The following is a 16,756-nucleotide window of genomic DNA, read 5'->3' on the forward strand; positions in this document are numbered from 1 at the left end:
ATCTATCAATCTGTACCCTTGTTTGGTTTTTATGTGGTGAAATGGTTTGGAGTTCTTTTATTTTTATGCATGGATTGCCCATCTACTTTTTGTTCCTACTTATGTTTCTTATGTATTGTGGTGGTTTTTGCTCGGAAGCTCAATATTGGTAATATCTCTCCTTGTTATTCTGCTTTTAATTTAGTCATTTCCCATTTATATTTCTATGTTATTTTGTGCTTTTATTTTTTGTTTTGCAGCCTTCTTGATTCTGAGTTGGAATTGCTAATGGCTGTGGTCAAATTTTTTTGCAGAAAGATTGTGCTTCATGCTCCTATCAGTATCTTTCTTTTTTGGATGCTTGTCTATAACATCACTTGCATGTTACTAGAACATTTTGTTTTTTTGCTAAGTGGGGACTATTGGCTCGTAGGTTTTTTTTTTTTTTATTTATTTTGTAGCTCGTTCAAACATTAGAGAGCTGATAGTCTCCCTTAAGGACTTTGTAATCGCTTTATTTATTTAACGCGTAGGCCGTTCTGCGAGTTTTAACTAAAAAAAAAAAATCGCACTGAAGTGAGCTTGATGAAGAGGCATTTAAAGAAAAAAAATATTTTCTAAAAAATAAAATAGTCAATATATTTTTTAAAATTTGAATATTATAATGCATATAAACTCAAATTTAACTAATGAAAATTACCGTAGTGAATGTGAATGAATCACCAAGTGAAAGGGAATTTCTAAATATCATGGTGAACGGGGATAATTTTAGCACCTTAGACGCAATAGAGAAAAAATCTTGAAAAAAAAAGAGTCAAATTTACAAAGCGGAACCTATCAGCACCGCCGACTCCCGTCGCCAGGACGTGCAGCCTTTACTACGGCGCGGAAACAGGCGACGAGATGTCTCATAACCCTTCTCAGCTCCTTCCTTCAGGTTGTCATTTTTGTTTGCTATATTTATTTTGGCTCATCTTTCCTCTTCTCAGTTGTTTCATATTTTGAAAGCAGAATTGATCGATCGGTGCATTGGTTCAAAGATCTGGGTTATTATGAAGGGAGACAAGGAGCTCGTGGGAACCCTAAGAGGTTTCGATGTCTATGTCAACATGGTTCTCGAGGACGTCACCGAATAGTATGCCCTAATTTACCCTTACGTTCCTTTTTTCTCACCAACAATTTCCTTGAGCACGCTAGTTTCTTTCACTGAATCCTTCTTTTATGTTGTCAAACAATCAAGCTAAGATTTCACATCGTTTTAGTTTTATCGGTCTGTTTGGGTTTAGTGTACCGACCTTGTTCCAGAAAACCTTTTTCGCCAATCCTCTTCTTGTCACATGCCTCCCTTTTGGCTCAATGATGTACACTCAACTTTTCCTCTTCAAGGCCTATGAAGAACTTCTACAATCCTTTTCAAGGTCAATGATAAAAAACCCGCACATACACATAGTTTAGTGGTGGAGCAAAAAATTTTAGTTAGGGGGGCCTGAATTAAAATAGTTCCGTTTGCCGTGTCATTTGGAAGGTTAGAATACATTAAAATAGTTCCATTTACAGTTTCATTACCGGGAAGAGGAGCTGTAAGATCAAAATTAGGAATACAAATAACATGACCCTTAAAGCTTAGAAGACATAAGCATCTGCAACATGCGGTATTCGTTTTGGGGGCGAGAGAGAAGTGAAAGGGAAAACGAACCATTGGTGTTTTTCATGTGTCCGGAAAAAAAGATGTTGGTGGCTTCTTTGAATTAATAATAACTTTAAAAGGAAGAATTACAAAAATTAGAGTAGGTTTCCTCGTTTTGCATGTGGGCTAAGTCCTCCCTTGCAACTCTACGTCAAAATCTCTTTTCATCATTCCGTACACAATGGAAAGTCATTCATCCCTCTCTTTCAATATTTTTCCCCATTTGTCTTTCTCTCTCTACAGTTGAAGCATTGCATGGTCTGGGTAGAAGGTGGATTGAAGACTTGAAATTGAAAAAGCCTGTAATAGATTAAATGAATGAGAAAAAGTTCTATATGTGGGCTTATGCCATCCATTGTTCATTAATTTGTTGATAAGATGTCTATCCTCCTTCTAAGTGATTTATTTTTTAGTTTGGGGGTGGGGGGGTGGGGGGTGGGGGCACGTGCCCCCCCTTGCCCCCCTCCCTCCGCCCATGGTAGGTAAGATGCTAGAAACTATAGCAAGAAAGCAAGTTGCAAGATAATAGATATTACAATGAGCAACACTATGAACAGTAACTTGGCAAACTAAAATTTTCCTGGAAGAAAGATTTAGAAAACAAAGTTCAAGTAAATGCCTAAGCTAGCACAATCTTATTATAATCTCATAAAGAATGACCTAGTAAGAGTTCAAAAGTTCCTTCTCAATGATGTGTAAGTATTGGTAAAAGTAATGGAAGCGGCATGAAATTTTCTTGAGAAGGGGAGTTTTGCTCATGTTAAGTTGAATATTGTGTTAACTAGAGTTGTTTAACTTTAGATTTTCCTTGTATTTATTGAAGTGACAGCAATGATAGTGGTCATTTGTGTGGGAAACATCATTTCCATTTTCAACCAAAAGCCTTTGTGGCACTAGTGGTACACAGTAGTCATGGGTGATCATTGGTCCGATGCTTCGGGCAACTCTCTTTAGCAAAGTATTCAATTAGTCATTGGGAATATTTTTATGATTTTGTTCACTTTCTCTATATAAAGACTTGTTCGAGGAAGAAGGAAACATAGTTATAGATATGCATTCCCATTAAATGATTTTAAATAAGATAATGGAAGCTCTCGTTATATGTTCTTAGCCCACATTCACCATCCTAAGAATGTAGGATAAAAAGAAACTTCTCAATTTTGAGGTAGGGGATTGTTATATCTTAAAAAGCTAATAGGAGGTGAGTGGTTTGATTTCTAGCTTGATTTCTTGTAATTGATCACTACAAATTGAATATAACATGGGCTGCTTATTGAGTCGTGCAATCAGTTTTACCAACTAATTTGACTAACAAAACTGAGTACCCCAAATTGAACATTCTTTGGCTAGTTAGTCATTTTTTTTTCTAGGAACTTGCAAAAATGATGCGCTATAACATACCCCAATTGTGGTGAAAAGTGAATAACGTTTGAATTGGTCTATGAATAAGACTAGATTTGCTAGATAAATTTTATGAACTTTAAATGAGATGATAACAGAATTTGATGACACAATGATAAAGCAAGGAGGCTATGATGCAAGGATCAAGGACTAGGAGCAAATATATTAAATAGAGTTTTAATTTATGTTTATGTATGTGTTGAATATTGTAAGTTGAGTTGTAGTAAAAACTATAAAGTGCAAGTGAAAAATTCAAAATTTTGAATATTTGACTTTTAAAAATTGGAATTTTGAATTATTGGAGGGAATGATTAATTCCTTGATTGCACATGTTTAATTGAATGAATAAATTCACTTTAAATATGAGACCATGCTTGGATGGTTGGCCAAGGCAAGATGGTGGGGGTAGTTATAGTTAGACAATCTCTCTCCCACACTATTGTGGTCAGCCCTCTCCTTCCTTGTACCCCCATTTGTGTGCAATTTTATTGGACTTTTTGTAACTATTTAAGTTTGTTGAAATGAAAAAGAAAAGGTTGCTGTGTTTACAAAGTTAGAGTTCCATCTAAGAAAAGGAGGTTTGGTGGCTAACCCTCACATAAAGAGATTTAGTGATCTCCTCAATCTTGCTACTTTGGTGAGTAGCAAACCTATTTTATCTTTTTGTTTTAAAAATTTTCTTTTGCTGTAGAATCTTTCTACACTCATGTGCTCACCACTCTAACCTATTCCTAGCATTCTCCAAACAAATTTTCATCCAAAATCTCTTCTGAAGTGATCAGCCAAAATTATGCTGAATATGACCTAGTTGGATTTTAGCCTTCATTTGACCAGTCAAAATCCCTTAGAATTTGGTGAAAATCTATTGAATCACTTTTAAGACATTTCTCTTTCCTCTCTAAGTGTTTGTAAGTCCTGGAATGCCCACTATTTGAAGCCCTAAAAATAAAAACTCCGCTTGTCTAAATTTGGCCAGAATTCCATCATGCATACATTTCACCACTCCATTGTATGAAACTTGAATACCACTCCATTTCTACCTTTCCCAAGGATAAACCATCAACGCTAACTCATTTTGGAACCTTACCAAGGCCAAAAAAGCAAACCACCTAGGGCGTGGCACCCCATCACACAATAATTAGAAGAACAAATATTTACTTATTTGTAGACAAATAAATGAAACGGTCAAAGTCTAAGGATAATGGAGAAAGTTATAAGTTAATATATTTAGAAAGGGTAACAATATATTTGTATTTGAGAATTGATATAGGGGCAATTTGGTTGGATAAAAAAGAATGCAAGATAAAAGGAATGTAGTGTAAAAGTAATTTTTTGGAGTTATTTGGATGAGTATAAAATGAATTCATGAGATTTCCTTTGTTGTTGGCTTAAAGTAAAATTATTGTAGTATAAATTTAAAAGAGAGTGGTGGTCGGTGGCCGTTGGGCGCTGAAGATGTTGGTGGGCTGTAGCAGACGGTGGAAGGGTTTTCAATGACTGGTGGTGGTTTGTAGTACTGGACATCAGTGGTGGCAGCAGCTGGAGCAACTGGCAATGGTTGGTGCCAGGTCGGCACATGCTGCACTGGGTGGCTACCGATTGACAACGAGCAACAGCGACAATCGGTGGTAGTTGTGTTGCTTGTTGGCTGGTGGCAGCAATGACCGATAGTGGTGGCCAGTGGTTGTAGCGGCTAGTGGTGTGCAACGATAATGATGATGAATTTATGGTATATTTGGAGATCGCCCAAATTAGAATAGAGTGTTTCGACCATACCTCAAGAGATTTGTATTGATTTTCTTTGATGACATCTTGGTATCAGTAAGTTGGATGAGGAATATTTGAAGTACTTGAGAGTGGTATTAGAGTTGTTATAGGAACATCAGCTGAGGGCCAACATGAAGAAGTGTTATTTTATACAACCTAATGTAGGGTACTTTGGGCATGTGGTATCTTAGGAGGAGGTGGTCGCTGATCAGGCCAAGCTTGAGGCAATGCTGAAATGGCTGCTACTTAGGAATTTGGAGCCGAGGGGTTTCCTAGGGTTGACTTGGTACTACTGTAGGTTTGTGAGGGGATACAAAGAGTAGCTGAAGAAGGATAGTTTTTTGTGTGGAGAGGCAGTTACCCAAGCCTTTGATAGACTAAATAAGGTCATGACCACGGTACCAATCTTGACCTTATTAGATTTTAGCCAGTTTTTGTGGTGGAGATTGATGCATCAGGGTATGGATTGGGTGCAGTGCTAATGTAAAATTACAGACCCATAGCTTACTTCAGCTGAGTGTTGACAACCATAGTTAGGCTGAAGTCGGTTTATGAAAGGAAGATGATGACCATTGTGTTAGCTATTCAGAAGTGGTGGCCTTACTTGCTGGGCCGATATTTCATCGCCATGACAGACCAAAGGAGCTTGAAGTATCTGTTAGAGTAGAGGATATGAGTATACGACTAAGGAGCATCAGAGGTGGCTGTCAAAGATGTTGGGATATGATTTCAAGATCTAATATAGGTCAGGGCTAAAGAACAAGACAGTTGATGCCTTGTTCAGATGCGTGGGGGAACTCCAGGAGTTGGCCATTTCGGTACCATTGATGTTGGATTGGGGGGCTTTGTTGGTGGAGAGTGTGCCGGATGAGGAGTTATGCGAGATTAGGGCAGATTTGTTAAGAGATAAGAGTAGCCACCTTGGCTATTCCCTAGAGGGGAGAGATTGCTGTATCAGGGGAGATTTGTGTTATCACGGACCTCGATTCATATTCCTCACATTCTGTAGGAGTTTCACGGGAGTGCTGTGGAGGTCATTTAGAGTTGCAGAAGATGTACAGGAGATTGACGACAAAGTTGTATTGGAAGGGAATGCATAAGGATATGAAGGAGATGGTGATTAGAGGTGAGGTATGCTAGAGGAGCATATATATGGCCATGACTCTAGGAGAATTACTACAACTTCTAGCTCTTCTAGACAGAGTATGGGAGGAGGTCACCATGGATTTTATAGATGGGGCATCTAAATCTAAGCGGTTTATAGTGATTTTGGTGGTGGTGGATAGATTGAGTAAGTATGCTCATTTTATTCCCTTATAACATTCGTACACGACAGTGACATTCATCAAAGAGTTGGTTAGACTGTATGACATATCAGTCTATCATTTTCGATCGAGATAAGTGTTCCATTTTTGGAAGGAGCTATTCAGACTGCAGGAGACAATATTGGAGCGGAGTATCGCTTACCAGCCCAAAGGGACGGACAGACAGAGGTGGTAAATAGAAGCCTTGAGATGTATTTGAGATGTTTTGCTTCAAAGGCGCCTCGACTGTGGGCCAAGTAGCTAGCATGGGTGGAGTACTAGTATAACACTTTATATCATTGAACTTCATAGATGACTCCTTTTAAAGTATTGTATGGAAGAGACCCTCCTTATTTGGTGCACTTTGGGCATAGTAGCACATCGATCTCATTGGTGGAGCAGTACTTGGAGCAGAGGAATAAGATGTTGACTGAATTAAAGAGGCATTTATTAAGGGCTCAGTAAATCATGAAGAAACAGGCAGATAGACGTAGGAAGGACATCCAATTTGAGATATGAGATATATTATACTTAATGCTTCATCCATACATTCAAAGGAAAGTAGCTAACAGGAGAAATGAGAATTTGTCCCTGAGGTATTTTGGCCCTTATGAAATACTTGAGAGGATTGGAGCAGTAGCTTTTCGCTTGAAGTTACACCTGACCGCTACTATACATTCGATGTTCCACGTGTCACAGTTGAGTAGAACTATCGAAGATCATGCATCCAATATAATGTTGCCCATGATACTAACAGAAGATTTAGAGGTTGTACTGGAACCACTGGAGCTAAAAGAGTATGGCAAGGAGAGGGAGGGGTCAAGGAAATGTTGATAAAATGGAAGAATCTACTAGAGTATGATGTCGCATGGGAGCCGTACGAGAGGATAAAGCATCACTTTTCATCCTTCCATCTTGAGGATAAGGTGGGTCTTTGAGAGGGAGCTATTGTTAGATCGGTCCTTTCTGGACCGGCTCTAGTTTATAAGAGGCGGAACAAGAGTTCCTCCTAGTAAGTCCCGCCCCCCTTTGGGGTGTGGTCCAACAATTTCAAGAGGGAAATTAAATTTGGTTATGAGGGAAAATTCAAAAGAGGGACTGTTTTGAGAATTGCCTCATGATTGTATGCTTGATGTAGGTGGATTACCCTTGGGTTCAGTTTTCATGTTTTGTTTTGGCTTAATTTGGATTGTTCTTAGGTTGAGTTGTGGGCTTTAGCCGGCGGTTAGGGATTTGGGAGAGTAGGATCTTCCTATCCAATTGAAAATCCAATTGTATCTTGTCTTTCTTTCATAACGATTTTAATAAAAAAGGTGTTCTTGTGAGTTTTTTCTCTAGTTTTCCAATTTTTGATTTGCTGAAATTAGATTTTAGCCATAGATTTTTACAAGTTATGCATCCACTTCCTATCAATTATTTGCAAATCATTTTAATTTGTTATATGTTGGTTGTCTCTATCAAGCATCAAGAAATCTAGATTTCTTGATTTTTAGCACTTGGATTTTCTCTCCGTTCGACTTGGTGCAGTGTTGAATAGGCAAGAGTTCTCACATCAAGGACGGATATGGGCAAAGAAGCTAGTCCATGAAACTAAAATTAGGATAGGAACTTGGAATATAAGCTCCCTGACAGGAAAATTAATGGAATTAATAGATATTATGATTCATAGGAAGATAAATATTATGTGCATTCAGGAAACTAAATGGGTTGGAGAGAAAGCTAAGGAGATTAATAATTTAGGATGTAAACTATGATATTCGAGTAGGAGTCGTACTAGAAATGATGTAGGCGTGATTATAGGTAAGAGTTTGAAGGATAATGTTATAAAAATTAATAGAATTGGAGATAAAATTATAGTTTTAAAAATTGTTCTTGATGTCAAGTAGGTTTGGATATGTGTTCAAAATTAAAATTTTGGAATGACTTAGAAAAATTACTATAAAATATACATTTTGAAGAAAGAGTTTTTATTGGAGGAGATTTAAATGGACATATTGGTAGAGAGATAGATGATGGTGGCCATGAGTTTGGAACGCAAATGAAGGTGGTAAGATTATATAAGATTTTTTTTTAGCTTATAATTTTTTAATAGCTAATACCTTATTAAGAAAAGAGATAAGCATCTTATCACTTATAAAAATGGATATAGTAAAACACAGATTGATTATTTTCTTATAAGAAAATTAGATCGTTTAGATTGCAAAGATTGTAAAGTTATTCCGAGTAAAAATTTATGTACCCAACATCGATTATTAATTTGGGACTTTAAGATAAAGGGGCAAAAAATAAAAAAATAAAGTAAAACGATTTTCTAGTACTAGATGAGGTAATTTAAATGATATTAACAAAAGTATTTTTGAGAGTAAGATTTTAGATCTTAAGATTCCATCTGTGTATGAGGATGTTAATATTATGTGGGAAAAAGTAACTTGTGATTTTAAAAATATTGTAAAAGATATACTTGAAGTTTCGATGGGAAAAACTCATAATAGTAAAAATAGTTGGTGGTAGAATCCAAATGTGCAAAAGAAGATAAAAAATAAGAAGATTTGTTATAAAAATTAATTTAGATGTAAAAATTCTGATAATTGGGAAAGCTATAAACATGGTTTAAAATTGCGTAATATGAGGCTCGCCTTTGCGCAATTCTAGTAAAAAACGCCTCGATGCTTACGCCTCAAGTTTTTTTTTATGATGCTTGTGCCTTAACTTGGTTGAGGCCCGCCTCGCCTCACTAGCATGAGGCTTACGCCTCACGGTATATATATTAAAACTTAAATAAAACTTGAAGTAAATGCCCGACATTAGACTCTATAGGAGAGGAGGAAGGGGAGAGAGCAGTTCATCATAATGATGATTCAAATGAAGAACCCCTTAGTGATGACAGTGCTTATGACTTATGAGTTCTTATGTGATATGTCATTGTTATTTATTTTTGAAAATTTGAATTATATGTTAATGAAAAAAATACTGGGATTTGAGAAATATAGAATTTTGAGTTGAACTATATTTCATGTTGTCTTATTATTGAGATATTTTGATTTCACTTCATATCTTATGTTTTTTTATGTTTTATATAATTCATTAATTAGTATATAAAAAATTTATCATTTTATGTTTACACAATCTTTTGATTTTGAAGCTTATGCCTCAAAATGCTTTGAGGCTTATGCCTCGTCTCACGAATGAAAAACGTCTGAATACTCGAATACGCAATTTTAAACATTGGCTATAAAGATGCTCGTAAGGAATCTAAGAAAACTATTTGTGATGCAAAGAGCTTAGCTTTTAATGATTTATATAATATATTAGATACTAAAGAGGGTGAAAGATATATGTATAAGCAAGCCAAACAAAGAGATAGGAGTAGTAAGGATTTAGTTCAAGTGAAGTGTATTAAGAATGAAGATCAAGAAATACTTTTCTTAGAAGATGATATTTAACAAAGGTGGATGAGGTATTTTGCTAAACTTTTTAATAAAGAATGTAAAAATATGATTGACTTTAGTGATTTTATCACCCTAAATGAAAAAAAAGATTTTTGTTTTTATCTGCGTATAAGTAAAATCGAAGTTAGAGAGACTTTAAAGAAAATGAAGTGTGGAAAAGCTTTTGGATCCGATGATATTCCATTAGAGATGTGGAAATGCTTAGGAGATGAAGGAATTTCTTAACTTACTAAACTTTCTAATACTGTTTTGAAGACTAAAAAGATGCCAGATCAGTGGAGAATGAGTGTGTTAATTCCTATTTTTAAGAATAAAGGTGATGCACCGGAGTGTGTGAATTATATAGGAATTAAGTTAATGTGTCATACTTTAAAACTGTGGAAGCGAGTTATGGAGCGTAGGTTGCGGTGTGATACTAATGTTTCTCAAAATCAATTTGGATTCATGCCGGGTAGGTCTACTATGGAAGCCATACATTTATTGGGATGTTTGATGGAGAAATATAGAGAGAATAAGGAGGATCTACATATGATGTGTATTGATGACAAAGCATATGATAAAGTTTCAAGAGAAGTGCTATGGAGAGTTCTTGAAAAGAAAGGAGTTAATAATGCTTATATTCAAATCATTGACCAAGTATTTTCCAATTTCGGTTGGATTACATCCAGGATCAACCTTATGTCCATATCTTTTTGCTTTAGTCATGGATGTTCTCACTAGACATTTGCAAGAGGATGTACCTTGGTGTATGCTTTTTGCTGATGATATTCTTCTTGTTGATAAGACTAGAGAGGGAGTTGAAGGTAAACTTGAATTATGGAGGTCAACTTTAGAGTCTAAAGGTTTTCGCTTGAGTAGATCTAAAACTAAATATATGGAGCGTAATTTTAGTAGTAATTGACCTAGTGAGGGGATTGTGACTTTGGGCGATTAAGTCATTAATAAGAGTACACCTTATAGATATCTTGGATCTATTGTTCTGAGTGATGGTGAAATTGATGGGGATATTATCAGCAGAATTCAAGTTGGATGGTTGAAGTGGAGAAATGCATCGAGCCTATTGTGCGATAGAAAAGTCCCCTTCAAACTTAAGGGAAAATTCTATAAGATGGTGGTGAGACCTGCAATGCTTTATGGTGCCGAATGTTGGCCATTAAAAGAGAAGCATAATACTAAGTTAAGTGTTGTAGAGATGAGGATGCTTTTAGGTGGATGAGTAGCTTGACCCTTAGAGATAGGATACGAAATGTGAGCATATACGTGAAAAGGTTGGAGTAGCTCCAGTGGAAAATAAGATTAGAGAGAGTCGCCTTAGATGGTTTGGTCATATTAAATGGATGTCTTTCATGACCCGGTTAGGGAAGTTGAGGTACTAGATTTGACTTATGATAAGAAAGGTAGAGGTAGACCTAAAAAGATTTGTTTAGAAAATATTAGAAATGATCTTTCTTTATTAGATTTAAATGAAAGTATGACTTTTAACCGGACACAATGGCGAAAAAGGATTCATGTAGCCAACCTACGTGGGAAAAAGGCTTGATGTTGTTGTTGTCGACTTGGTTATCTGCAAACAGCCCCCCTCCACGTGGGCGCCCAAGCGCCTACTGACATCTAAATTATATCCTTATTGATAATTATACTCGTATGATTGCTCCTCATTATCAATAAAATCCGTCCTATTAATGAAGCACATTTTATGCTTTCTATTTCGTTCTTTTTTTTTAAAGCAATAGACATTGGCTTGGGTTGGTCTAAGGATAGCCATATTCAGCATTTGTTTCATCTCACACTTTGTTATAAAAAGAAACCTATTTACCTGAGAAAGCTTGAGGTCTGTGTTGAGCAAAATATCACTCATATAAAACATAAAATATGATGCTCACACATATGCATCAGATTTTTCCGTAAACATGAAGTTTGGTATTATCAAATAAAATATAGATGCTACTCGCTAAGTGCTTATTTAAGTTCGTAACTTCTTATTTCAAATTTGCATAAATCAGCCATGTTAGATGTTCCTTGCCGTTTTAGGAGTTACTGAGCTGTTCCATTTGCATTTATAAATTGAATATTTATTAAATGAAGACAATTTCACATTCATTTGGTGAAGGTCTTAAAACAAACCATGGGAGCGAAGATCATCTCATATGGGTCCTTTTCGAAGCTGATTTTGTCAATTGTAGTAGATCCCTTGGACTAAATAGCTTCATTTCTAGATTTATGCCAGTCATCTATTCCCTTTGGACTCACTCCGTTTTGGTTTTAAAGGCCCATTTTTTTCCATAAAAGATCATTTCAAATGCCATGTCTTCAAGCCCCACAGAAGAGTCAACACTTTCCATTACCCATGAAAACATTTATATGCTATTATCTTTGTATTCATAGTTCCTTTTAGGTAGAAAACTTGATCCAGCATCTAGATCTAATTAGCTAGCTCCTCATTGGAGGGTTTTTCAGGGATTAGTTTCTCTATTTTATTAATATCACAAATAATAGTACTGACTTACAAAAGGGTACCTGATAAGCGAATTTACTGGATGCTCTTTACTTCGACTTGATTGAATTGTCTGACTTCCATAAGAATTCGCAAATAGTTTTATTTCTACTTTTGAGAAATTTAGGTTGTGCCTTGTTTTTCTTTTATTGTTAAGGGAGCATTTATGGAGCAATGGTTAGTTGTCTCCATTGTGAAATGGAGATTCTGAGCTGGATAGAACCTCTTTGCAATACCGAGATACTACTGTCCAACAACTCTCTAGATCTTCTATTGGCAGGAAACATCATGCATTGATTACACTATGTTTTTGATTCCTACTTCTCGACTAAAAAGTTACTACCTTCTTTTGGGGATATTTTTCATTTGCTTAAGTTGTTTATGCTGCTGCTGTTCCAATCAGTAGTTAATCAGCACGCTATGTTTTCTATGGCGTGGAACCATATGCAATAGTTTTTATTTTTCTACAATATTTACTTTGATTGTGATAAAGGATTGCCAGTGATTGTATTATATTCCATTCCAGTGAAATAACTGCTGAAGGGCGGAGGATAACCAAACTTGACCAAATATTGTTGAATGGAAACAACATTGCCATTGTAAGTTACTGTTATAATGACCTAGCTAAATTATTTAATTTTTTATTTGTGTACTTTAATAATATGGTCCCTTTGAATAGTAACTCCTATTTTGCTTGCATCATTACTACAAATTCAATAATTACATTGCTGTATTGTGACTTTGAGATATCGTTTAATGCTACTTACTGAAAATAGTTGCAGCAAAAGCGTGATGGTTTCTTGAAGGTTGCAGAGGCCCTAGGAGTTAGATAGGGTTGTTGTGAAAGGTGGGAGGAAGGGCTCCATCTGAGAAGGTGTGGGAACCTGGTAGGAGCACTTTGTTACAAAACTGGCAAGCGGGAGTCGGGGCTCCTTCCGGCCCAGACTAGCCAAACCCAAAAATTTTGCTGGGCGGGAAACAAAGCGGCAAAGAGGGAGTTCAGCCCTCCTTGTGGGGCCCAACAAAGCTATAATCTATTATGTGAGGAGGAATTAAGGGAGATTGTTTACGAAAGTTTTAATTACAATTGTGAGAGAATTAATTAGTGATAGAGATCTAATTTGAATTCAAATTTGAGGGAGAACTATTTAGGGAAAGGAAGATGATTTGGGAGGGAATTAGGGGAGCCTATTTAATGTTAACAATATTGTATTTTGAGGATTATGCTTGTGTTTTCTAAAATCAGTTTTTCTTATTTTGTGAGGGCTCTAGCCAGTGTTTAGAGATTTGGGAGAGCCATATCTTCCTCTTCAATTGAAGATCTACTTATATATTTTATTTTCCTTCAACGTTCTTTCAATAAAAATTATTTTTTTGTGTTCTTCCCAATCTTCTTATGTCGTTCTCTAATTTTTGGCTAAAATTGCATCAACTTATCAAATTGGTATCAGAATCGAGCCCTCAGCTTAAATATAAGTTTTCCTCATTGATTTTTGTTGTGTTTTTTCGCTCCATCTTGCTGATTTTGGCTGTTTGAAGACCAGTTTCGCTATTTTTTGTTGTTTGTAGCTTAAATCTAGGTACCTATGGCGGGAAAAAAAGGTCGTAGTGTTGGAAGGGGATATTAGACAATTGAAATATGAAATTTTAGATTTCGAAACTCAAATTTTAGCTATCCACTAGAAGATCGATGGGTAATTTGCCATCATAGAGATGGTAAAGAAGTTGCTCGAGAGCCAAATCAAAATGGAGTAGTTGAAGGCGAGGGAAGCAGCCGACAGTTAAGTGAGTGGGGAAAACCCTATTCTGATAAGGAGGGGGAAAGAACAAGAGATAGAGATTGTGGAGTGTGAAGAGAAGACCTCCTCTGGAGCCCATTCCTAGGGAGATAGGTAGAAGGTATGGGGAGAGGTTTGAGGGGGTTGGGTATAAATGAAGGGGTGCTGAATTTTAAAGATGAGAGGATGATTATGATTGGTGGGGTGCTGATTTTGAATGGAAGAGGGATTTTGACGAAGGGTTTGGGTGCTAGCGTAGAAGGGAAGATCAGGATATTTGGGGAGGACCACCTCATTGTGTAATGAGAGGTTATGGAAGAAATAGGTAGAACAGAGGAGATTTGTGGGTGAGGAAACTGAATATGCCTGTTTTTGAGGGAGATGATGCACATGAGTGGATTTATAGGGCTGAAAGATATTTTTCTATCAATGGATTGATAGAGGAGGAAGACTGATGACAGTCGGCCTGTGCTTGGAGGGAAAATCATTCATATGGTACCAGTGGAGGGATATAATGCGACCTATATGGAGTTGGAGGGAGTTTAAGAACTGTTTGTTGGAATTAAAAGATCATGAAGGTTATTAAACCTCAATGAACTAACTCGAGGTTAACCAAGAGGGGGGTGAATTTGTAATTTAAAATTTTATTTAACAAAAAGAAAATATTTTAATAACTTTTTCAATATCTAAAAACAGACAATTTTATCACTTGATGCGGAAGTGAATTAATTTCATAATAACAAAATATCAAAGTTTTCAACCAACACAATTAATCAGAGAAAAATAAAGTGCGAAAAATAATAAGAACAAACACACTTGAATTTATTGTGGTCCGGTTCAGCCTGACCTACGTCCTTTCCCCGGAACCCCCCTTTCAAGTATTGCACTAAAACAAGTGACTCTCATTTTTCCCTCACAATAAGGTGGAGAAACACTTACAAAATCACTTTTATCAGTTCTGCGCGGCGGAGAATTGGAAGCTTTTCACACCCCCAAGTGACAGCAGCGTACATCGAAGCTTTTTCTCCTTACCTGAGAAGGCAGAGTTCCTTGAATCCTTTTTCACCCTCCACGTGATGGCAAAAATCACATTCTAGTGCTGTAGAATGTCTCCCCGGTGTCACGACCCGGCTTGGTATGCTCGTATAGGCGAGATGTGAACGAAAGTCAGACAGTAGAATTTAAAAACTTAAATATTACATAAACAAAATATCTCCAAACATGTAGAAAGAGCCAATAAAATATTCCAAGTAAATTTTTTCTTTTTTTTCCTCTATCATCCAATATGTCAACTTAAACATAGAGGTTCAAAACATAAAAGGATATCCATAAATCTACCTATTACAAGTCATCCTGAATCCATCTGATACAAAATTTCAAAAACTAAAAAGAAGAAACCTGTCATCCATCGTCTCTCTACGACGGTACGTATAGGTTGATCTATCCGTCATTATCGCTTATTAGGTTCTCCTAAAAAATATTCCATAAGTTGGGTGAGTCACAACTCAGTAGATAAAATGACATTTAATTAAATTTAGAGGCAAGGAAAGAAGTACATGTATATGCTCTAAGTAAAGAAATAACCAATATGCCATAATATATCAATTAAAGTAAAAAATGCCTCTAAGTCAATCTTTATGTTCTCTTTCTTTGCATAAACTTGCAAATCTTTTTTTATTAAATATTCATGATTCATTTGATGTCTCTTGTACCTATAACATAATGACATGATATCATAATAATATAATATTAATCACCCGTTACGGAAGAATAATTTGTTTTGTACTTATCATGTACACTTTTTAATTGACCATTTCTTTACCATTTGGTTCCGAAGAATCCCTTTACCATTGGCTCAAAAGAGCTCATTTACCATTGATACTCCGTATCGAACATACACATACAAACATTCTTTATTTATTTATAAAAAAGACTTTAACATGCCATTCATGCGTATGGTCTAATGTTCTCATATGTTGCTACATAATTCATAAGAAAAGAGAGATGATCATATATATATATATTACATGTAAAAAGAGATATATGCATTACATATAAAAGAGGCATAAGCTTTATACTTTCTATTATCATCACATGAGAGATGCATTTGCATCATGTATTCAAAAGCATTCATGTAAGAACATGTTAAGCCACATATGAAGGTACAAGTTGCATTTAAAAGAAATAACTTTCTACATGATTGTATTTAAAGAATTTTTCAAATTTAAAAGAATTTCATTTTACCTACTTCACCGCGGTGTGATTTGTTGAATGTCCTAACAAACTCTTCCCTTTACACGATCAATATATAAAAGAAACATAACATAATGCGTAAATATCAATTGTTTTCACATAAACTTCTTAAAACCCTAAACTATGAAAATAAAGACCTTACCCATACAATATTCTTAAATTCCCTAATTGAACCCTTTCCCAATCCAAGATTAGTCTCATTCCTAATTTCTCTAAATTTGATTTCACCATGATTTTACCTTTATGGGAACCATGTTCATGCCCATTATATAACACATGCGTAAAGAATCTCCCATACACTTAATACTTACTATAAAATTTTGGATTAAACCAAACTTAAATGACAAAAAATAACATTTTGTATAAAAATTCTAAATTTCAACTCTAAATTCATTTCTAAGTTAAATTAGAACAATAATGCTTAACGGTTTCATGATTAGGGAAAACCCTAATTTCTAAAAACTTGAAATTGCTTATAAAATTAAATTGACTTTCTAAAGCTTTCGTGTAGAGTTTTATAAAATTTATTGTGTCGAATTCCGACAACTTTGAAAGTTTGTCTAATTTTGTTGCGGCGCATTGAAATGCGTGCGATGCTGATGATCAATATTTTTCGGGTTTTACACCCGGAGCCACCAAAGAAT

General features: G+C 35.7%; 1 protein-coding gene across 1 annotated transcript in view; it reads left to right on the top strand.

The window, feature by feature from the left end:
• The first annotated feature begins 755 nt into the window (after nucleotides 1-755).
• LOC110103273 (sm-like protein LSM5) overlaps nucleotides 756-16,756 on the top strand; it is a 28,630-nt gene continuing 12,629 nt past the window's right edge. Inside the window, exons 1-3 of the mRNA XM_020831916.2 lie at nucleotides 756-916; nucleotides 991-1,114; nucleotides 12,608-12,680. Of these exons, the coding sequence (XP_020687575.1) occupies nucleotides 883-916; nucleotides 991-1,114; nucleotides 12,608-12,680 (231 nt within the window). The 5' untranslated portion in view covers nucleotides 756-882. The remainder of the gene's footprint in view (nucleotides 917-990; nucleotides 1,115-12,607; nucleotides 12,681-16,756) is intronic.

Source organism: Dendrobium catenatum, unplaced genomic scaffold, assembly GCF_001605985.2.
Source record: "Dendrobium catenatum unplaced genomic scaffold, ASM160598v2 fragScaff_scaffold_1422, whole genome shotgun sequence".
NCBI classification, from domain to species: Eukaryota; Viridiplantae; Streptophyta; class Magnoliopsida; order Asparagales; family Orchidaceae; genus Dendrobium; species Dendrobium catenatum.